This window comes from Contarinia nasturtii, unplaced genomic scaffold (genome assembly GCF_009176525.2).
Source record: "Contarinia nasturtii isolate CC-2019 unplaced genomic scaffold, AAFC_CNas_1.1 Cnas_scaffold_1964, whole genome shotgun sequence".
NCBI classification, from domain to species: Eukaryota; Metazoa; Arthropoda; class Insecta; order Diptera; family Cecidomyiidae; genus Contarinia; species Contarinia nasturtii.
Genome location: NW_022199294.1, coordinates 208,888 through 233,679, shown reverse-complemented (window position 1 = coordinate 233,679; position 24,792 = coordinate 208,888). Strand labels below are relative to the sequence as shown.

Below are 24,792 nucleotides of genomic sequence, written 5' to 3'. Positions count from 1 at the left end.
CGATGACAAGCACACAAAATGCGCTATTTGAAAATAATACCAAATTATCTCGAATGTAAACAGCTGAAGGCATAACGCTTAACCGACTGAAGAAAAAAAAACTGCTATGTAATCATAATTGATAGACTCAAGCACATCGAAATATACAGTATTTGTCATTAACTTTCTCGTTTCGAGAGCCAGCCACTCTGTTCAATTATTCATCAAATCGGCAGTCAAACGCACACACACTTAAAAAGGAACCACAAAAATGATACAGTTATTCATTGGATTATGTAAAAAAAACGAAGCGGAGAGAGAGAAAATTAAATGAAATCATGTACAGGATTATTTAACGGTGTATTTGAATGTCATTAAAAGCAATATAATCACATAATTTAGCCTATTTGCACCACACGCTCCCTCTTCGCTTCCCATGAAAGCTGCTTGCTCCTGTATTTAATCGAGTCTAAATGGCATCTTCTCTCTCACTCTCCGTCCGTAAAAAAATACCAGGGAATAAAATGTGAAAATTGTCGTTAAAACTGCCGCACTCAACATGACAATGCATAAGACAAGTTCATTGAGAAAAAAAAAACACTGAAAGAGAGAAAAATGAGTAAATAGAAACTTTGAATATTGAATAAACAATGTTGAACAATGGCAAAAATCAACTTTCGAAAGCGAAAGGAAAAAACAGCCCCCAGTCACATTAGTAAACCATACAATCGTAATTATTTCAATGTGAAGTGGAACCGTTTTTTTCTATCCGCAACTATTCAATATTTCTGCAATGTCATCCGACGCATAATCAATAACTATTTTCACATAAACATTTAAGGGTGACTCTGTGCGGCATGCCATTCTCTCTCACTCTCTTTTATTTTTATTTTACACACACAAAAAAAACCATGCTGTGTGTATTATTAAGAGTGTTTAATGGGCATTTGGTCCCTTTGGCAATGTGCGTGCCTTTTTAATTACTTTTGAATTCTTTTATTACAACAATTCACGGATCTTTGTATGCATTTTTTTCTCATTTTCTCTTTTATGTAAAAAATTCCAGGTGGCAAAGATGATGACGGTGGCAGTATTAAAAGTGGCTTAGGAAGTCTATCGGGATCATCTGGATTGAGCAAAAAACAACGAAAAGCCCGAACAGCGTTCACCGATCATCAGCTACAAACGCTCGAAAAATCATTCGAACGACAAAAATATCTAAGTGTTCAGGATCGCATGGAATTAGCGAATAAATTAGGCTTAAGCGACACACAAGTGAAGACATGGTATCAGAATCGAAGGTGAGTCTCTTTTCCTTTTTCATCTTTTCTTTCTTTTTATCTCCGATTTATTTGCTTTCATCGTGTTTCCAATTTGAATTGAGATGTTACAAAAGACCGTATCGGTAGAGCCATCATCATTTCACAAAATCACGCACGCTAACAAGCAATCTGCGCGAGAGCAGAACAAACAGAGTAATTTGCGAAAATGATGGAAAAAAGCATCAAACGCACACACATACAATGTAAGATAAATAAATTTAGAGTGAACCGCGTTGAAAATCGAAATTGTGTGGTGAATCATTTTGGCTTCTGTTGTGGTCACGCGCAAAAAACCGACGAAGAATTGCGCCATGCTTGCGGAATAAAAACTAGTGTCAGAAGCTGCTGAAGAAACAGTAAAAAAACCTCACACAAACAAATTCAGTGGAAAAAAACACATAATAATCATTTTGAAAATTGAAAATAAGAAAAAACAATCATATGAAACATTTTATTTCATTTGGCGAAAGATGCAAAATTCAAAGCCAATTCCAATAAATCATGTGGCGGCTGTCAACAATTTGCCATGCAATGCAAATATAACGAAGTGAAGAAGAAATAATGCCAGCGCACAAAACCAGCCAATTCGTGGTTGGTAGCCGTTTTAATATTAAAATCAACATCAAGAAACAATTGAACAACTATGAAACATAGGGAACATTCGAAACGAATGGAATGAAAAAAAAGCAGTAGCAAAACAGTCGTCGCATGGTTCACCATAAATTCCAAATAAACGATGATACTCTCAAAGCACAGCAAATGAGCTGCTGCTGTTACATGATTTACCCATGTTTATTGACTTCTCACACTCGATGACGCGAATTTTTTTGTCCTCCTTTTCTGCCGGGGCACGGCAACCGAGGAGAGTGAGAGAAAGTCAACAAACGCACACACTCACACTCGGATACGATGGTGATGATATATATAGAAAGATTTGCACGCTCTCAAAACACTCGATGATTGCCACTTAAACACTCGACCGTTGAGTCGAATGCTACCCTGCTGATGCAGCTACTAGTCGACAAACAGTTAAAATGTTGTAAAAAGAACATTGAATGAACGGGCGCATCAAGTATGACTACTTGAGCGAGTGAAAAAGAGCAACAGAATAACAACGGCAACAAACAAACAAACAACAAAAAAAGCAATATTATGATTTATGGTGGTTTCTTTAGTTTTGGTCGGATTTTTACTCTTTGCCAAGCCATTGTGAGTGTCTCTCTCTGTGTGTGTGTATTACGATGTGAATCGGATTTTATGTTGCCGTTGTACTGCTGTGCAAAACGCTTTTTAAAAAACGATATCATTTCTAAATGGATATATTTGGAAAATCGTTTCGGAATGGCATTTAAAATTCGTCATACAAAACGAAATGGAACCCATAAAATATATCAGATTTGGCGTATACAATGTCTGCACGAGCTCAACATGCAATAAAACAAACAAGAGTCTAATTCAAGCCAATGCCCCGACAATAGCACAGCAACGGCGCAAGAAAAAAAAGAAAGCGAATCATAAAGTTGTACCCCGACATTGAATGGATAAAAAGGAGTTTAAATAATAACGATATCTCTATTTTGTTCATTCATATTTTTTTTTTGGTTGAACGCGAGCAAATGGCTTCATTTGCATATACAAACTATTTCATTCATCATTCAATTTACAATAAATCAATTCATTAGTAAGCTCAAAATGAAAATTAAATTACTGTAATTATTCTCATGTATCGGGTTGAAAGTGGCATTTCGGGATTTCGGGCACATCCTTCTCATTTCTCTTTGTGTGTGCGCGAGACATTCTTTTTCGGCGATTCTAAATATGATTTGCATGTTTTTATTTCATATCTTTATTATTATATCCACTGTGTGTGTATGCAAATTACAAATCATGCAGCCAATAAAATTCCTATTATAATCGTTGTGGCATAGACAACACGCATCGCTGGTGACGATGTGCTAATAAATCCATTTGGAATAGAAAACCAAACACACATTTTCATAATTGTTCGGCGCGTTTTATTGTGCCGTTGTGGTTCATTTGTATAAATTATTAACACTTTGGTGAATTTGCTATTTTGATGCAGCACGTTCGTGAGCGGTAAACATGGATACTCAAAAGTCGACACAGGGTTTTTTTTATTTGTATAAAAAAAACCAATATGAATTTGATTGTTTTTCTCTTCGTCGTCTGTGTGTGTAATAATTCCAGAGGAAACGTTGATGATGGCGATTAAAATTATCTTTATTGTTATTTTCCATTTGCAAACACATGCTCTCTTCCCAATATTATGAATCCCTTTATAAAAACCGATTTTTATAGTTTCGTTTAAAATTCACACCTTTTGATATTATTAATGTATCGTCAATTTTGCCCCGATGCATTCGATTAAAAGGGCGTCCATTTTTAATTCGATCTTTTTTCGGCCGAAAATTGAATTTGATTTAAAATATTTCCAGTTTTTTTTTGTTGCCATTTGCATAATTGAGACACAAACAAATCTCATAATTATATGAGAAAAATCAATTCGAATATCGAAAAACCTTTTATTTCATTAGTTTTTAATGGGATGGATATTTTAAAAATACGACGTCATCTTCGTAAATGTGGCGATTTCGATAAATGTTTCAATCTTCCAGCTTAAGAATCTGACTTCGGTTACTTGAATCAAACCGTTTTGCAACCGTTTAAAATGAAATCTTTCATGAATTACGTAATCAATTTCGATTTTTTTGTTATTAGCGGTAGCACAAACAAAAACAAGCGACCAAAAAAAAGTAGCGCTTCGAAATTAATTGATTTGTATTCAATTGAAGAATGAACGCTCCAAAGAAATGAGATGAGCTAATCTTTTTCATTTCAAGTTTTTCGGGTGTGCAAAGGTTACCTTGATGTTATTTTATTACAACAAAAAGCGCTCAGAAAAAAAAACGTCCACAAATACGCCTATAATTCATGACAATACGTTCGTGTTTCTCTTTCGTGCTCACTTGCCACTTGGAAAAACTTCGGTGTGTTGCGATTGTGTTCGATTTTATGCGCGCCTTTTCATTCAATTAAAAACTATTAGTTAATTATCGGTGGACTTTTTTTTCTCTCTCTCCATCTCTTCATCCATTGATTTCAAATTGGAACTTGTCCAATTAGGTTGGATGTTAGTTTCGAAGGGCGCCAATTACATCCGCATTGTGTGTATTTGGGGAAAAAAACTATGGCACCCATAAAACTATGCGGCATATTTTAATGAACCGAAAGTTATTGATCATATCGAATGCAATGAGTGAAAAGAGTGGGCAATGGTACGGGTTAATCGCTTTAAACATCATACCATATATTTTAGCTAAACTTTTCGTTTACATTGTATATAATTTGTCCATGAGCTCAGTACCTGCGCTTACATTTTTTTTGTTCTCTCTCGGTCAAAAAAATTAATATTTCAGTTTTGTGCCCCGTAATTATATGGATTTGAAAAAAGCAGTATTTGCTCCATCGAAATTACTAATAGATCCTATTAGTAGTAACATTTATACTTTGAACATGTACATGGGTTCTTTTTTCAGTTATTTTACATTTTTCACTCTACTTTTGAACCGTAGAGAGGCCAAAATCTCTTTTGTGATTACAATCGAAAATTGACCACTTATTTAACAATGCACACAGAGGAGCGAGAGAGAAAGCCGATAATTGTATTCAACTCGATTTGGCCATATTCTCATACCATCTTCGAATAATCATGTAATCATTTTTCCACAATTCAAAACCAATACTTGATTCGTGTTTTATCGCTGTCGTACTATATAATCATTCATTTAATAGCTCATTGAAGCCAAAGTTTAATAAAAAAAAAACAGCAACCGACATCCATTTTATTAGGCGAAGATGAGCACACAGTTTTGCAGCCATAAAGTGAAGAAAGAGTGAAAATCCAACGATTTCCAATAAAACCGATTCAGAAGCGAAAAAGTGATATATAACATGCCGACAAACACTGATCAGACATCGTCGGCACATACCGCAAACAGAAGCTCAAACATTTCATATTTCGTTACAGCGGTGCGCGGTTCGGTTGTTTTTTCTTAATTCACTCTCGCATCTCCAACTACGAGCTACCGATAATTGTTTCATACTTTCAACTACTCATTGGATACGAATCAAAATGCAAAGTAATCGCTGGCAATTGATCGAATATATATGTGGATAAAAGGGTGAAGAGAAAAATTGATTGTTTAAGGTTACACCAAAATGAATACAGCAAAAAAAAAATTCGTCTGCATTTTTTTCCTCTCTTCGTATCGTCAAGACGAATCATTTGATTAGTACTCAAATTTTTCGGAACGAAACAAATGTTAAAAGTAAATAATCGATTTTAATGAGCAACAAAAACAAGATTCGCTTACTCTCTTTCACATGTATTATTTTCAAATAATCTTGATCATCATGCGTATTGTTAACTAAAATGCAGCAAGCATCGCTCTCTCATCCTTCTGGTGTTTCTGTTTGGTGCTGCTGTTGTTACTACTTATTTCCACTGCTTTTTCTGCCAAGTCATTTTGAAGTGTTTTTTTTCTCTGTGAGTCTGCTTTGACTGTTTTTTTTTGTTTCAATACATCGAATGAGCACAAATCAATCGATAATCTCTTTTCAATGGGATAAAATAAATAAAAAAATGGTGATTTTCTATTATTTTCATGTCGGATTTTAAGCGCTTTCTTTTCTTAACATTGTTTATACAATTTCGATCGAGTTATGTGTGTTAATACACAGTGACGCGACACGATCTCGCCTCTCTTCCTCCATTGTGTTAATCATTTAGAAAAACAACAGAAAATTCGTCAAAAATTTGAAATAGATCATCATTGAATTTCTTTTGATATCCCTTCTCGCTCGACCGTTTCATTATTATTATTATTCTTTGACTGTTCGGTTCATTCTTTTCGATTTTGTCTGTATTTATGTGCAATCATTTTTCATTGAGTTTTCGACGGACTGATGCCGTCGACTTTGTGTATCCTTTTGTTCTTTGCGCCACGGTAAATTATAGTTAAAACAACAAACTATTCATCACACCTCTTTAGTGTATATCATTGGTATTTGCGCCACAAAACAATCTTCATTATCATTGCGACTATTCAGATCGTGATCAATATGTGCTGAGCCCTGTGCACAGGGCTTGGGAAAATTATTAACTGGAGCCGATCCGCTTCGAAACCAGCCAAATCTAGACCAATGATATGTCTCGGCATGATACCTTTTTGCTCTAATTGCATTTTAACAGGATTACATTTTTTTTCTCTACATTTTCGAATAATTTCGACCAATGCAACTCTCTCTCTGTTCAGACAGAAAAGAGAGAGAAAAAGGTTTGCGCGCTTGATCAACGTTTAGTCTGTGTTTGGTTTTAAAACTCTCAAGTACACTAAGCCGGTAATTTTTTTTTGTTTTTCTCACTGGGATACCAAGTGGTCAGAAATCGGCAAAAAAATACTATGGTTGGACAAAAGCAGTAGAAAAAAGGAAAAACGACCACTTTCATTGAAGTTTTTTTTTGCCCTAAGCGTATAATTATGTGAATTTTTTGACAATTTGTTGCCAATATGTTGGCAAGAAATATGCTATTTGTTAAGTCATTTATTTATATTTGATGGAAGAAAATGTGTTCGGTTCGACCCTCACCGTCGTCGTCTCACATACGCAAGACAAGAAAATTGCAAATAGAACTTTTGCACAGAGCAGTTTTTTCTTTCTATATGTGGTACTCACAGCATGAATGAGAAAGATCCGATAAACGGATTGTGTAAAGTGGTATTTAGAGCGCATCTTGTTTTATCTTTTCATGTTCCAATTATTCATTTTGTAAAAGTTTAAACGGCAATCTAAGGGATGATGAAGAGAAATTATCCTATAGAAGGTTGGCGGATAAGGCAGACAGCAAAATGTAGACGGCATATAGTATACATACCCTTTGCGCGCATACATTCTCTCAATGCCTCAAAACGGTCGGCAATCGAATAAATAAAATATTGGTGTTGGTTTATTTATTAATTATGGTATTTAATTACCGCAATCTGTTCTCTTTTATCCATTGAATGATGCGGCCGCAATGTGGCGGCTCTTATGCTTTTGTGTATGTGTGCTAAGAGCTATTTAGCTGTGGATGGGCGCGTACACTGTATAGAACAGAGAAAACTGCTGATTCAATATCCGGCGCCATGCTTTGCAACCAAAACACTCAATTTAAGTTTGTTTAAATTATATTTCTCTTTCTTCCTCCTTCCTCTTCGTTCTCTATCGCCTAATGCCTCTTTTTTGTTTATGTAAGAGATATTTCACAACCCCCGAAAAATTCATTCATTCGCATTGCTACGTTGTATGAGCAAATGGGATGTGCTTTATTCATTTTATCGAAATTTAAAGACTGGCGCCCGTCGTCAGTTTTTGGTTTTTCTTTTTCTTTTCCATTTTGATTGTATGTGGGCGCTCTTTCTTTCTCTCTGATTGCCAAAACAAACTCGTAAACTATTCACTATTCCGTGTATATATTCGGTTGCAATCCAATTTTCATTCAGCCTCTGTGCCATGCCTTGAAACTTTTTGTCGGATACAACACATAGATTATTTATTAGATTGTTTGGATTGAAGTTTTCCCTTGATTTTGCCACCCCATTTTGCGACAATGAACAATTTAAACTTTCACTTCATATTGAATACACATTGAAAAATTTTCAACTAACACCCAACAACCGTTGCCGTTGGATGGCTATAAAAACAAAGCCTTTTCACGGAAACTCACATAAAATGAAAATCCACAGAAAGTTGACTTAATCAAACAGCTTAATTGGCTTTCGTGTTCGCTAATACATTTTGCACAAATGCTTTCATGTGAAATGCAATCAAACCCACAAAGAACAACAACAACAAATGTCGACAAGCACTAAAAATTTAACATACACAAACAGTACAATTTTTTTTTGTTATTTCTAATCTAGAAAATTCACGGCATGTTTTGTCGTGTTACACTGTGACCATTTTCCACGCCATAATTCATATTGTGGTGACCGAATCGCCACCACTTAGTCATCTGGGTGCGCGACCACTTAAATGCAGTTAATCAATATAAGTATGCAAAAACTAGATTTATTTTCTTTGCTTTAGAACTTGGAATGGAGGTAGAAAGTGTCAAACCAAGTGGATATCATGAAGAGAATCTATTAAGCATGACTTATTGTTCAAATGGCAATCAAATCAACGTGCATTTTTAGCGCATTATTTTTTACTTTTCTGTTGTTTTCTTTTTGAATTTTCCACCATTTTTTTAACTTTTTAAATAAAAATGCATGAAAAAAAATTAGTTCTATATTTGACCATTTACAGTTTCCTTGTAACATTTAACTGTGTCGATAATTTTATACTTAATTCATGTCCTAGTTTCAATGGCCGTTTAAATTGTGGAAATTGTACGAAATGGATGAAAAAATAGAGTGTGCGGTGTATGCAAATTATTTGTTGGTGTTCGTTCGGTTCACATGCAATTCGGCAGCTTGGCGTACACACAATACACCAACGCAAATTAACGGAACCATCTGTAATGTTTTGAAATCATCGAAAATGGTGTTTGAACTACTGCCATGCATGTAAAACCGGGCGAAAATATAATAGGAATGAACGGAAAGTCGTAACATATACTTGGATTCGCCGAAAAAAACCCACCGTTTCTTCGTTTACAAGCTAACTAAACTAAGCAACAACAATCGCAAAATATAATCCGAATGAAAATCCAATGTTAAACAATAATTGGCCTATAATTTGGTAAAAACACGTAAATGCTATGAGAATTAAACGATTGCAAATGTGCGTTTATGCATTTTCGTGTTCATTTGTCTTTTCGGCTGAAGTGCGCGGTCGAATGGTGTGCGGGAGCGATGTGGTGGCGATTTATCGCTGTTTGATCTTATTCGCTTTTCAATCCATCATTATATGGCATGCAAAGCGAAAGAAAGAGCCAAGAACAGAATGAAGACAAAGAAAAAAGAACTATGCTTAATTTTTGTTTTCTTTCTTTTGCCAGCACAATCGATGAATAACCACCATTCATTGTTGTGGCATTGACGGAAAACTATTACGTAAAAGACTTGAGCGTTGAACAGCAAACGAACATGAGAAAGAGCAGCAACAACAACAACAACAAAAATTCGCGATAAAATGAGCAAATAAGCCGACATTGGTTGTTGGCCAAGTGTGGGTACATAATTTGTTTGTGTGTGCGTGCATGAGAGACAGGGAGTGAGAGATAGAGACTGTTTGGAAATGGTAAATGTTTGGAGCCGCCTCAAATAAACGTTTCCGTAATTATACATATCGTATATTGTCTGTTGTTGCTGGACGGACTGGCATTTTGTGTTGTACACAGTTTTGGAGTTTTTATTTGCAAAATTGCTCGCCATACGCGATGTTATGCATTAAATAACCGTTCGATAAAAGTATGTCGGCAATCAGCAGTGACGGTTGTACCGCTTTCGGCTGATGCATCCAATAACTTAACCATATATCCATCATTGGAAAATTTGCGTTTTGATTTTTATCGCACAAATCTTATTCCGGGCGCAAATTTACGATTGTCCATATTTTTATTACCATTAACCAAATGTGCACAATTTTGCATTTTAAATGGTTAAATTGCATTGAATGTTGTGAAGCGCCTGAATAAAAGCAGCACCAACCATGGCTGGTAACGAACGATTTAATGCAACTGTGTTTTGTAATTGCTGCTTACGAAAAATGGTTGAACCGTATGAAAACTACGATTTATTCGTGATGATGATTTAACGTCCCCAAGCGATCATGATTTTTCGTTTTCCACTATTCAGGCGCTCGCGCCCATTTGCAAATGCTTTCCAAATGCATTAAGTGCAATTTCATCCAGTACAAAATTGTAAAATTGTAAACGACGATAATTGCACATTTCTTTCATCGCGTTTGTTGTGTGTTGCAAACAGCATACAGATTTTATTAGAGCATTATTCCAAACCAAATCGAAGTTTAATTAACGTTTGCCATCTTTTTTTGTTGCCTTTACAGAACAAAATGGAAACGACAAACTGCTGTTGGACTCGAACTTTTGGCCGAAGCTGGTGAGTTTTTACTACCTTGTATTTATATCGATAAGAATAGTATAAATAAATTCTACGAAATTGTAAAAGTTTTTATTATGCCCTTACATTATTTATACAGAATAAAAACTAAGTTTCTATTATTTTTCCAATGAAATTAATCAAAATGAGTGCAAATGTTCAATTTAGAGAAAAAAAAATAAATTTACGATTTTTTTCCTGTAGGTAATTATGCCGCATTCCAAAGATTGTATGGTGGTCCGCCTTATATTGGTGCATGGCCCTATGCCGCTGCCGGTCAAGGTCCCTCAGCAGCACCGCCGTCCGCAGCAGATTTATACTATAGACAAGCAGCGGCAGCCGCTGCATTACAAAAACCGCTACCATATCGTTTGTATCCGGGAATGCCGACGCTTGGCTCATTGGGAGGCATTCCGGCACCGGCAGCACCATTTTCCCATTTATCGGCATCAAGTTCACTATCGTCGCTCAGCAACTACTATCAAAATTCGGCAAATAATAGCTTAAATGGTTCGGCCGCCAACGGTAACACCACAAATGGTGGTAGCAGTGATCATTCGCCAAGAAGAACACCGAGCCCACCACTCAATCCAGGCAGCCCGCCAGCTCGACGCGCTCAAAGCATACCACCCAGTGACGATGAAGACAGCACCATCAACGTTTAAGTACATGAACGTTTCATTTTTATTTCATTCTAATCTCTTTGGTTCTCACTTCCCCCCAAATGCTTAACAAATGAATTAACTACATCCTCCTTTAAGCTAATCTATTCAGTTCAAACATGGTTTGAATCGAATTTTATTTAGTGGTTTTTTTTTGTAATTTTATTTTATAACAAGTGCTGTTAGTTTTCGTTCATTCATTAAAATGATACACACACACAACAAGTTTTGATTGTAATTGTTTATTTTCTTCAATATATAAAAATGAAAGTAGCTAAAGTAAGGAGAATTTCTATGATTTTATCGTAGGTTTAATGTTCAAATCAATATGAAACACACACACACATTCGAAGTAAGTGAGGAAATTTGCAAAAATTCTATAAAATTCATTTATTTTAATCAAGAGAATACTCGGGATTTTCTGCATTTTTTTCTTTTTTCTCGGCAAATATTTCACTTTTCAGCAACAATTCAAACGGTTAAATCTTTATTAAAACAATTTGTATAAATTTGTGTTGTAAATAAGATCCGGAACGAACATTTTTGTATAAACGACGATTCGAACAAAATCATTGTTCACCATCCCGTTTGGCAATGTTCACTCCAAAAACTGGATCTAAATATTGTAGTTGTTTAGATGTTATAATAGATTTAAGTTAATTACCCAAGACAAAATCAATGAAAAAATGATTCTCCTTTCAAAAACTGAACACATTCCAGATATTTCAATGAATATTATTTACAATTTAATGTGTAGGTTTAGGAACAAAATACAAAATAACCTTATTTCCACGGTTCTGGTGAATGAACACGCCAAAAAATCTATAGATTCCATTCATTCAGATCCCACACAAAAAAAATCTTCATAGCATTATTTTCTTCTGCCCATTTTTGCAAATGATTGGTTTTTAAAAAAAATATGACTAAGAAACTATAATTGAAAAAAAAAATCGATGTTGAATATATCAATCTAAATGTATGTAATGTATATTATTTAAAGGATTTGTTTCAGTACGAGGAGATTTGTGATGTTTTCTGATTCAAATCTTCAACATTCAATGATGCGATCTGAAAAAATCTATTTCATTAAAAAAATCTTGAATTTTCTGCTTGATTTCGAAAGATTTTTCGGATGAAATCAGAGAACGTCACAAAAAAGTCTCGCTCGAAATAGAAATGGCAGTGAAAACCGCTTGAAAGAAATTAAAAAAAAATCTGGAAGAGGAAGCGATATTGATGTATTACTATAAAATTCAAATTACTATGGAAATTCATAATTATTATGGAATATTGATAAACTTAATTGAAAAAAACGTAAAAGAAAAATAAATATGCATACACATACAGATATTAGCTCTTAAAATAACACACTTTACAAAGAAAAATTATAAATTATTATTACAATTATGAAATAAAGCAAAACAAAAATTACATGATAGTAAAAAAAAGATGTGAAGCGAGTTTTATTTCGATTATTTGTGAATTATTCAGGTGGATGTGGTTTCGTTGTGCGCTGGTTATAATCTGCTTGGGAACTAATGAGGTGACAGCTCAATGTTTTGGCATTTAAGTAAGTATGCTTGATTTCCGTCAGTGATTTGTTCGCTCGTATACACTCACCCAATGCACTGTGTATATGCGCCGATCTTCTCAAGGAACCATTAAACTGTGCTGCAGAGTGCAAACCATGAATTAGCATTCGTTTACATCTGATCAGATTTGCAATGCATACAAAACAGCAGCAGCACCAACAACGGTAGAAAGAAGAAAAAATGCATGACGATAGAAGAAAGAGTAGAAAAGCGATAATGCAAAAATTAAGAGCCCAAGTCCCGCGAGCCTTCGATTCACGTTCGAATCTGAACAAAAAAAACTCTCTTTGTTTAAATAATTACCGATTACCCGATTACCGTTGATTGGAATAATTTTCAGCAACCAACGAACGATTGCAAAGATTTTAATCTAATCTACGAGCTTTTGTTTAAGCAAATCCGTTTCAATTAAAACCGCTATTAAATACATTGGATATATATATGCAATAAATAGTGTTCATGACTCTCTATTTGCTCTCTGTCTCTCTGTGTGTTGAGCTCTGTCTCTCTTTGTCGCTTCGTCTTTTTTCGCTCACTTTACGTATTGGATGTGGCGAGCACGTAATCGCACACTTGTAATCGCAGGATGAACTGCTGGTTCAATGAGATTTTGCATGACAAACAACAATTAAATGCAATAAACTTTGGATTAGATTTTTTATGTATGTAAAAGTTGTATATACATCACATCCAATTGGCAATTTGAACAAACTTGAAACAACGTACACATAATAAAAAAAGTACGCATTTATAATTTGAAGGAACGAAAATTTAAACGACCTATTCCTATCGACGAACGAGAATGAAAGAGAGCAAAATCGCACTGAATTGTGTGCGGAGTAAAAAGGTAAGAGAAAAAAAATTAAACTTAAAGGTAATTAAATCGCTAATAATGTGCTTGGTTGCTGCTATCATTGTGATTGTTGATTTGCCGTGCCGCAACTGCATTCGGCATGCTATCGTTTTTATTGGGTCTTTTTGTTTTTACAACGGTCGAAGCCGAGAGGATGAGATAATATGGAAAGGAGGCGACACAAAAAAAAAACCGGGTTTCAATTGGCAAAACAACGGAACAATGTATACACAACATACACTAAATGAATCGAATTTGAAAAATGTTATTGCATTCGGGCTTCCTGAACTTTTTTACATTTTTCCGCTTAAATTACATAATCGCAGCGACATAAAACCAAATCAACGATTGCCGCAACGGAACGTTTCGCACTCAACGAAGTTACCTTCTTTTTTTCTTCATTTTGTTCATTCGTTTGTGCTGAAAGCTGAGATGCACACGAAACCAATTCGCGAGCAATTGAAACAGTAGAAAAAGAGGCGGTTTATTTTGATTGCGACTTGAAATTCCTGTTATGCTCGATACGCTCGATCGTATTGAAGGCAGAGAGAGAGAGAGAGAGAAATCAAAATCGGTTACATCACTACCCAATTTTCATCAGTTTTGTGATGTGATCGATTAAAATGATTTCACGAAATCAATTTGTTGTGCTATTGCATATCGACGATTTTCGATCGATCAAGCGAAACGACCCAATCTGTTTGATTTGGTTTGTTTGCAATGCTCGATGGTTTTTATATCATCTCTTCTTTTCCAGCCGCACCTTTTTCTCATTCGGAATCGTGGTTGAAAAATGATGATGCACCAGAAAACCGCAATATCATTTTGTTTGCGGAAGATGCTTGGCGCCACTCGCTCTTTCGACATATTATTATCACACAAATCTGATTTAGAAGAAAAACCGATTTTCTCGCCTTCGAAATTCACTGTGATCGAATTCATTGTGTTTCGAATAAAAAAAAACCAACAACCACGAAACTCGGGTGGAAAATTTTCTTTTTTCGGACGAAGGGTGCAATCTGAACCAATTAAAATTCAATTATTAACTTGCATTTTGTTTCGTTGCGGTTATTGAGGTCGAATCGGTTGTCGATTGATGAATAGTTGCATTTGTCAAATGTCCTCGAATTAAAATTCGATTGAATACAATCGGTACAACCCTCTCTGTTTTTTTTACTACGAGGCCAATGTGTCATTCTATTGTTTTCCACTTCAATAAAAGAAAATGATATAGTTTCATCGGCCCAATTGTTGAACTGTGAAAATGTGATGGATTTTAAATTGGAGTGTCACCTGTTTATGATCTTTTCATCATTGTTCTTCTGTTCATTTGTGGCCGGTCGAAATCAAATCACAAAGGGATGATGACAAAACACTAACAATACACTTCAATTTTGCGGGTGAATCGGAATATCAATCGCTGTCCGTAAACAAAAGGAACAAAAATCGGTGCCCTACACAACAACGTTGTGATTCTATTGATTTGTGATCGGAACGTAATGCGGCCTTTAATTTTATCCAAAGATGTGCTCGTAACATATGCACATATACACACACAATGGCCACCAACAATAGAACATGAAAATACAAATGGAATTAATTACAACGGTTAATTATAATTTTTTTGTGATTTAAATTTCAATGAATGAAAATGATATTTCGTGAACCTTCAGCGATGGCAAGTGCCATTTGAAATCACATTTTGAATGTTGTCTAATGATTATAATCACAGGGCAAAAAAATATGAAGAAAAAGCACCACACGATCATGTATTATAATTATCCGCAGTGACATGAGTTCGAATTCCCAACGTTTGAAACAAAATATTATTATTAAATCATGTTTTTAACACGAGCGATTCGTGAATTGAATGCCGCTTCCGGTCAAAGTGTTGCATTTCGATACTTAACTGATTTTCATTCGGTTCAGTGACAAATATACATGAATATTTAAAATTCAAAACTTCAAAGATATCAAATGAATTCGTCAGGTATATTTCGACGAAACAATGCAATGTGTTTTTTTTATGATTGAAAATAAATGTGTCACGTTCATAGCATAAATTGGTACTCAACCTTAACACCGGGTCAGATCACACATAAATGGATACCTACTTTTTTCTGAACATCATTTACGATGATTGTCTCTAGTTTTTCTGCTCAATGATTTTGTATTCAGATTTGTTTCCCATGATAATATTCAATATCGCACTTTTCGTTCTCCATATCTTTTTGTCTCGGTCAGTCGATGGCTTTGCTATTGCAATATTGAATCAGGTTGCTAAAAGTCGAATGCGATTTCGTTTCGCCACTTTATTTCTTCACCTCTCTTCTTCACATTTGAACTCATAACCCCAAACAAGTGTTTACATATAAATCATTGTTTAACGTGTCGAATGAAAGAATAAAAAAAATCCATACACGAACATGATGGAAGAAGAATTGGCAACATGCGTATCGAATTTTATTTATTTTCTTCACCCAAATCGGTTCATCATTACATTTTATGTAGTCCAAAGCAAATATTGAATCTTGAGCAAATTTCTCTCTTTCTCCCTCTCTCTCTATCTCTCTCTCTCTCTCTTCTTGTGAATGAGAAAAACTGCGTTTGGTAAGATGAGCATGACTTTTTTCGGCCTGTTTTATCGAGTGAAGACATTGATACTGCATCATCATCAAATATGCATGGCGTTATCAACACCGTTCAAAAGCTATCCGATTTCCTTTTTTTGCGCTCATAAAAGTGCTGATTTACAAGTAAAACTCGATGACATACTGACCGCGCCAACATTATTCAATTTTGGTGGTCCTGTCACTCGGTATTGATGTTTTATTAGCAATATCAGGCATCAACTTTTATACGTGTAACTGATTCACTCATGAAACGAAAAACGGAATACCGTATGTTTGTTCATACTTGGTTCTTTGCGCATCATCTGCATTTTCACCGTGTCTTCTATAATAGAGCAAAACACTAATGGCTGTGAATAGAAGTTCAATCTCTTTGTACATCTTTGAAGTTTTTATTTATAAAACGGAACGTTAATAATCCATTCCAGTTATGAACGATGATTGTGATTTGATTCATAATGCAACGCGACAACCATGTAAAATAACAAAATTCAAAGCACAACGTTGATTGATCGCATTCATATACATTTACAAGGGGTCGTGTTATATCAATTTCCTCGTTCTAAATTTCTGCTCAAATGTATATGAAACAAAATCACTAAAGAATGAAATGTAAAAAAAGTGTGTTATATAACAAGAATTCGCAACACATGGAACTGGAATACAGGTTTTTCTTTATAATCGCGATTTTTTACAGCATGATGAGTGTGTACGACTGAAATTGTGCTAAAGTGGAACCTTTGAAAGAATGGATGAATGTAAAGAACTTTGAACAGAGATGAAAATTAAAAAGAATTTTCTCATTTCAATAGCTATATCCAACTATTTTTTTGTATTTTAGACAATAAATTATCAAATATTAATCAAATTTTCTTCCTTATGGTCACAGAAGGTATGTATTATAATATTCGATAATTATGATTGGCTTTGAAATTTTGTGATGATATTCCAGTGATTTCAAAGCCCTGGTATGAAATCTATTCTGTGTTTAAAATAGATTTAAATTCATGTTTGTCTCACGTTCAATAAACAAAGTTGTTCATTTCAATAAACAAAGCTATTATATTCGCAAGACTGATTACATCTGCTGCAGAGAGGGAGAGAGAGAGAGAGGAGATGCTTATATATATGTTTTATTTTAAACCACAAATTCTCAATTTTCATAGTAAACGGTGTTTGTTTAAATTGACATTTAGCAAATGACTTTGATTATTCCATTGACTGCTCGTTGAAATTAACCTGGAGATTTTGGTTTCTAAGAAAATGAATACGTTCATGGATCTGCATATAGATGTGGTTAATTATTATTGAAAACAAAAGCCCCGTTTAGGTGCATGCAAAATCGCGCAAACGATTCGATGATCGAGGATAGTGATGGAGTGACTAGACTTAGTGCTTGTTCATTACGTCAATTTGAAATTGAATATTTGTATGAGAAACGACTTTCCATAAAATTATGAAACCCAATCAATTGGAATATTATGGTCGATAATAATGAAAAAGGCCTTACAGCCTTAGGTCGACTGCACCGAGCGAATATATCGTAAACATATTCATACGACCACAAAGCATTTCAAGTGATTTTCATTTAGTCGATTTAATTGTGTTAAAATAATAACCAAGATCTAATTAATCAACTTTGAATCGATGACAAATTTATTTAAACGAATATTTATGAAATTGAATGCAAATGCACGCGGTTTTTCTGTCAATCAAGCCATCAATTATAGGGAGAAAATTCAATTTTGATTGATTTATGACATGCTGCATGTATTATACCCCGACAAGAACATATTGCAAACTTCTAAATGACTTCTATTGAATCAATCAGAAAAAGGGCGTTCATAACTTCATTCGTTGTAATTTCGTCTTAGGTGTGTACAGCTTAGCACTTGTAATTTTCGAATTGTGATTATCGAAAATTGGTTTGAATCCAATAAAAAGGCACTTTAAGTGCGTTTTATTGAGATCAAGATGTGAAGAAATGAATCAAAGATCGATTTGCATAAAATGCATCACTTTACCTTAACAATACTTGATAATTACCTTAACTACACAGTCTTGATAATTGAGTAAATATCGCCTGTTGCATGCATGATCTCAATTTGTCTCTCGCAATAAGTCAAATCATCAGTTTTGCCCAATGATGTTGAGCGCATTGAACGAGATCTTCATATTTGCCGTTGAATGGCAAATTGTGATTTCAAAAATCAATTACGTGTGGTTAAACAAAGCATATGGTTACGAGATGAGGTATTACGGGATTGTTTTACGCTTTGCATACATTTTTTTGTTGTTGTTGTTGATGTTGTTCGTTCCTTCGAATCGAAACGGTGCGTCACCATTAAAAACAATCATTTTGGCGGCTTCGTCGTAATTTGATCGGTTTTTTGTGCGTATACATGGTGTGTGTGTGTATGAGCGCGCTATTCACTCGAAATCGATCGAATGATGGATCAGTTTATGTTTTGTTAAACAAATATTATCTTTTGCGGTCCAGCCAGGTAAGTGAAGAGAAAAACTCTATCAAAAAGTTAATGTGAACAACAACGACTTGATCTGATTGAATTTCAACGTGTTTATCGCTCGTCGCGTATAACGAACATCGTTTTTTTATTTCACTTCTCTTACCTCTATCAAAAGAAATCGTCTATTAGAGTTTCACGATTTGTACGCGATCTTTTAATGGTCGGTTATTTTTTTTACTCTGCACTTTTTTCCAATTCATGTGTGTGCTGAATGTAATTCACATTTGATCTCAATTGAATTGATTGAGTATAAACAATTACAAGGCACGCAACAAAACAGGCACAGAAACAGATGCCAAGCAAATTGGAGCGCTAATTTCTTCACATTGCCCAGTCAATTCAATGCGATATTTGATCAATTAAAAACAGCTTAAACCAATTTAAACACCTTTTTTCCCGTGAATTCCACCGTCTGGTTTTCACTTCTTTAAAGCAGCAATTCGGAAGGATTTTAATGAGTTTTCACTTCATTTGAACGAAACTATAAAAAAAAACGCACCAGATCGCCCCGGCACTTGTATTAAGCGATCGTTTTAATTGCCATGTGGATATGGTGTCAAAGAATGGGTTTTAAGCGAAAAAAAAGTGCTTCAAACATCTTGATCTTTAAGCGTCACGCTGAACATAATTAATGAATCAATTTTATGTTCGTCCATTTTTGCGTTCGCCTACAATGAGGTTCTAAACGGTCAATAAAAAGTTGAAGAAGAAAAAACACACGGTTATTGATGAACGAAACCAACAAATAAAGGTATACACAGTCAAACACATGCCAAGGAGCGTTACTACATTTCATCTAGCATTTCATTCACATTTTTTTCTTTCGCTTTCGGTCTGAACAATGGCTTATGATAAAATATATGATTTTTCATGTTAAAAGGTTAACAGTAAGACCACGATTTACACGGGCTGCTTGCCACGAATTTGAATATAACTCGATTATCCGTATTAAAACCGAAACTCGTAACACCACCATAACCATAGACACACTTGCACAGTCGTCAAAAGTCATTAAGCGGTTTTTTGATGCAAGAAAACAACTGAAAAATGTACAGCTAAACGCTAAGATGATGAACGATTGTTCATTACAACATATAAATGTTGCCACTGTTCGAAAAAAATAAAAACAAAAAAAATCTAGTAGCCAAGCAATTAATTATACTTAAGAGTGTGTAAGCGAAGGGGTTTCGTTATTGTCCAGCATTTTTGTGTTCACTATTTCATTTTTGATTGGGAATGATAATGTAGCACCTGCTCAACACCAAAGACGGTTGGAAGCGACAAATCGCAACGCATTTATCATAATTTTTGTGTTTTTTTTTTCACCGTGAATTTTGGACTAGAAATAAATCCACATAAACTGAATAGAACCGGCAAATTTGGTGACTTGTCATGGGCAAAAATTGTTGGCCATAAACGTCATAACAGTTATTTTTATATGACAAACAAAAATTGGTGTTTATCGCCCTCTTTAATCAATTTTTGGTGTATCGAATATGGTTGAGTTTTTGTGCGTGCAATAAAATGGTAGACAATTTGTGAATAAAAAAGCAAAAAAATTGTTCAACCATGAGAATTTTTAAAATTGAACTCAGAGGTAAAAAAAATTAAATTAATAAATTAAATGACAATGTGCTCATGTTTTGGCACAGTTTTGTATCTTGTGCAATGAAATTTACCCGAGAACAAACAATAGAGCTCATAATGAAGGCAGCTATTTTGATCTCGATATCACCCAAACAATGAAACCATGAAACTTCACATTCAATAGCTAAATTGAAAAAAATTATTATAATAAAATGGGAAAATTAAATTTAAACACATTTTTCGTGCGACAAACTCGCACGTCATCAAATATCAACGCAAATGAAACTGTATAAATGGTGTTTAAATTAAAATTCATTTGCCGCGCGTTTTTCTCTCCGTATGTTTCCATATTTGCCACACAAAAATCCCGGAAATCACTGGACAATGAGTTAATTACGTTTTAGCATGCACTAATTCCAATTATACAGTCACTACAATGTTTATTTCATTAAACAAATGACGAACTTCATACATATTGCGCGTTTAATGTAATTCACTCGGAGCACTTATGTCTGCCGAGTCCGACCGAGACACACAATTGCCATCGACATTGAAATGCAAATAAAAAGAAAACAAAAACCGTTTAATTCGCTCAGGTTTTTGTCCACCGAAATTGAATGAAGCAAGTAATAGTCGAGAGGGAGAGAGATGCATTGAGATATATATATTCATTGGTCACATTCAATGGAAACTATTGTTGGATTCGTGAAAACGTTTAACATCACAATGAAAAGAGTTTTAAATTGTGCCGTCAAGTAGTTTGAAAAATGGTTCGGCTTGAAAAAACGGAAACTTCGTCATTGTTCAAAATATTTTCCATATCTCCGGATACAATAATCATTTTTCCATTTTCACTCTTTTCGAATTCGACACACTTTTTCATCGAAATTCGAATTTTATTCATCTCGAAACCATTTCCGGACGTTTTAATTCGTTTTTTGTTTTGAAAACGGCCAAAACGTTTTGTACACATTTTCATCAATAGAGTTTTTTGGGCCCACTTATGATTTCACTTGCTCATTTCAAGTGAAATTTCAACAATAACAATAATTCCACTGTCTACCGAAAACTAAGCCACATCGGTTGACCAAATACAAAAACATTTCAAAAATCAAACATAGTATGATTGAAAAAATTATTCAAATAAAAAAGATGGTCAATTTCTATTTTTAAGTCTTGTTATCGGAGGGTTTTCCACTCCTTTCCAACAAATATCGGATGGACGTCCACTCCTATACGAAAACACGTCTGTTTTCGCGAAACTAAGAAATCTGCGACCACCTTCAAAATGATATAGAATCAAAGTCTATTTATATCACATGCTTACCTACATTATTTTAGTGAATTATAAGGAAATTTACAAAGTGAAAAACATACATTTTAACGATTTCAGTCTGAACAAGAAAAAAAGAGCAGAAAAATATTCAAATACATATAGAGACTTTTTATTAAATACCACATTCTATTTTATGTTTAATTGTGTATGGCAACCGAAAATATTGAGTCAAAAATTCAATATTCAAGGAGAGATAAAAGTAACAACAAGATGTGACGAAAACATAGAACGTATTATTGAAGCGAGTATTTGGAAGAACCGGGTTCGATCTTCGACTGTTGAAAAATCTTTTTTTTATTGAATGCAGATATCATGACATAAACATCTATAATATTCGTTTGATTTATTGGTAATTTAGAAAAATTATTCGAAATATGTTTTGACATTGGAAAAAAATATCACCTAGGTGGTGGTCGAGTTTTGTTTCTGCAGTAGAATTGTCATGATTGTCCTGCCTGCACAATACTGTAGCTAATAGTAAGGGGGCTGGTCGCTCTTTCCAAAACAGACTCATTAATATTGAAACTGAGAAACCAATGACCACATCGAATAGTATGAAATCAATGTCTATTTGTACAAAGTACTTGCCGACATTATTCTAGTGAATTATAAGCAAATTTACAAATTGAAAAACACACATTTTAACGATTTCAGTCTGAACAAGAAAAAAAAGAGTAGAAAAATATTCAAATACATATAGAGAGTTTTTATTTAATACCGCATTCTGTTTATTTGTGTATGGCAACCGAAAATATTGAGTTAAAAATTCAATACTCAAGAAATTATAAAAGCAATAACAAGAATAATGTCGCAGTAAGATGTGACGAAAACACAGAATGTATTATTCAAGGGAGTTTTTGAAAAAACCGAGTTCGATCTTCGACTGTTGAAAAATCTTTTTTTATTAAATGCAGATATCATCATGACATAAAAATGGATTTATATATTCCTTTTGATTGATTTAGAACAATTATTCGATACATATTTTGATATTTAAAAAAATGATGGTCAATTTTGTTTCTACAGTCATTCTGCAAAGTGTATACCTTTATAAAGTTTGCAATGCACATGTAACATTCATTTTAGGTTATAGCATCGAAGATACTGAAACTGAGATAGCAACGAACACCTGAAAATTTATGGAATCAAAGTCTATTTGTACAAAATACTTACCGACATTATTTTAGTGAATCATAATGAAATATGCTTATTGAAAAATTAAATTCTCTTTCTGTATGAACAACATGCACAGAAAGTACAAATGCATATAAAGACTTTGGATCAAATACGACATTCCACGATGTTTGTATACTCTTATGAATGTAAGAGTGAGATGTGCTGTTAACTTTTCGCAAAATTAAGCGAATGTGAGTTGAACAATACAAATATCAAACATACTAATTTCGATATGTATTGGTCATTGGCATTAATAGAGAAATTATAGAATGCCATATTTTTATATATATTCTAAATGTGTGTTTGTATGTTTATTTCTGTGTTGAAACATAAGAGATTGAATCGAAAACGCAAATACTCAAGAAAGAGAAGCAAGCGATAAAACACATTTTGTGACACAGACCCAGCATTGAGGCGTGTGTTAACGGCTGTACTGCTGTGTACGCTGTTTAATTTATAAATCTGAAACGAAAAAATGCTTCTGAATGAGTTAAATCTTTGCATTTGAAAAAAATCGCTTCAAATATACAATTGAAATCTATTAATTTTAGTAAAATAAGGGAACATTAAAAGCAAAAAAAAGGTAATCTATATCGGAACTTTTGTCGAGTGTGATATGGTTTAATCAGAGATTAAAACAAAGCCAATCAAGGTTGACTGAGTAGTTGAACAATTCCCGTGTGTCATTGAGTGCGCATACTAAAAATATCACTTGATGATTAATATAACAAAGTTATGTTTACTATTATTAATTGGCTTAGAACAATTACAATAAATATCAATTTCCAAATGGAACAATGTCGAACGAATGTATTTCATTTCTCAACCTTTTCAAAATGAAATATTACAGATTGCATGTGATGAAAAATCACTATAATATCACTTGACCACTTGTCTATCGTGATTGGAATCAGAACAAAAATAACATACTAAAAATGAGCAATTCCTTTTCATAAAACGGAAATGGTCGTTACAATGTAACAGAAGCTGTTGTCATGAAGCATGAAAAAATGGCAGGCGTTGATTATTACTATGTTCTTTTGCTCGTAGCTGTAATTATGTTGCGTTACACATGAAAATGGTTAATCAAATGCTGTTTGTTGTTTGAATTGAAGTAATCAGAGTCAAAATGTACCGATAAACACGAATTTAAGTCGATTTGGTGGCTATTTGTTTATTTAATTACCTTGAAGCAAAAAAAAATGTGTATTGGAGCCACTAAAATGAACATTTAAAAAAAAACTAATGCATGAAATGGAACGTCTTAACTCATCTTCAGATATTCTTTAATCATAATCATTTGCTGGATGATGATATAAAAAGTGTGTGTTTCGTGAATGGTTCGTATCGTGAACCATTTGCTGCGCAACATTCAACCAGCTCAAAGAGTGGAGCCGCGTTTGTTAATGAAGATGAAATACGATGGCGTTTTTTATGGTCCAATTTTGGTGTCGGTAAATCGATTCATTTTTTTCTCTCGAAAGAAAAAAACCCCATCCAAGATTAATGCCATGCGGTTAGCTTGTAATTTGTTTGGCAGAGTTTGAGTGCATGCCGTCCAGTTCATTCATTAATGTTGGAATTTTATGAATCGCGGATGAACTTGTTCAAATGACTGTATTCGGTTGAATGACTGAGTATGGACAAGACAATTCAAATTTCAAGAATTTTCATTCATAACTTGAAAATATTTCAACTATTCGCGAGATGATTCTGTCCAATTTTTATTTTGTCTCTGAAATGTAATTCCTTTAGAAAAATGAAAATCAACTCCTTAACTAAACTCAAACAAAAAGATGACATAATGATTAATTGTTGTTTCGTCTAGAGATATTGTTGCCGCTCAAAAAGCATCGCTTGAATGAAAATCATTAAGATTTACACAGGATTGTCGGTTGATGCGACGCATTCAGGTATCGCTTGAATGGTACTGCGATGTAATTGTCAATCACAATACTAAATTGACAAAAATGCTGCGCTCGATGACACTGAACATAAAGAA

The 24,792-nt window shown here is 34.1% G+C and overlaps 1 protein-coding gene across 1 annotated transcript in view; it reads left to right on the top strand.

The window, feature by feature from the left end:
• The window catches only part of LOC116347617 (homeobox protein B-H2-like), a 39,462-nt gene extending 27,000 nt beyond the window's left edge, over nt 1-12,462 (top strand). Inside the window, exons 2-4 of the mRNA XM_031778297.1 lie at nt 1,046-1,280; nt 10,374-10,426; nt 10,631-12,462. Coding sequence (XP_031634157.1) covers nt 1,046-1,280; nt 10,374-10,426; nt 10,631-11,091 — 749 coding nt within the window. The 3' untranslated portion in view covers nt 11,092-12,462. The remainder of the gene's footprint in view (nt 1-1,045; nt 1,281-10,373; nt 10,427-10,630) is intronic.
• The last annotated feature ends 12,330 nt before the right edge of the window (nt 12,463-24,792 follow it).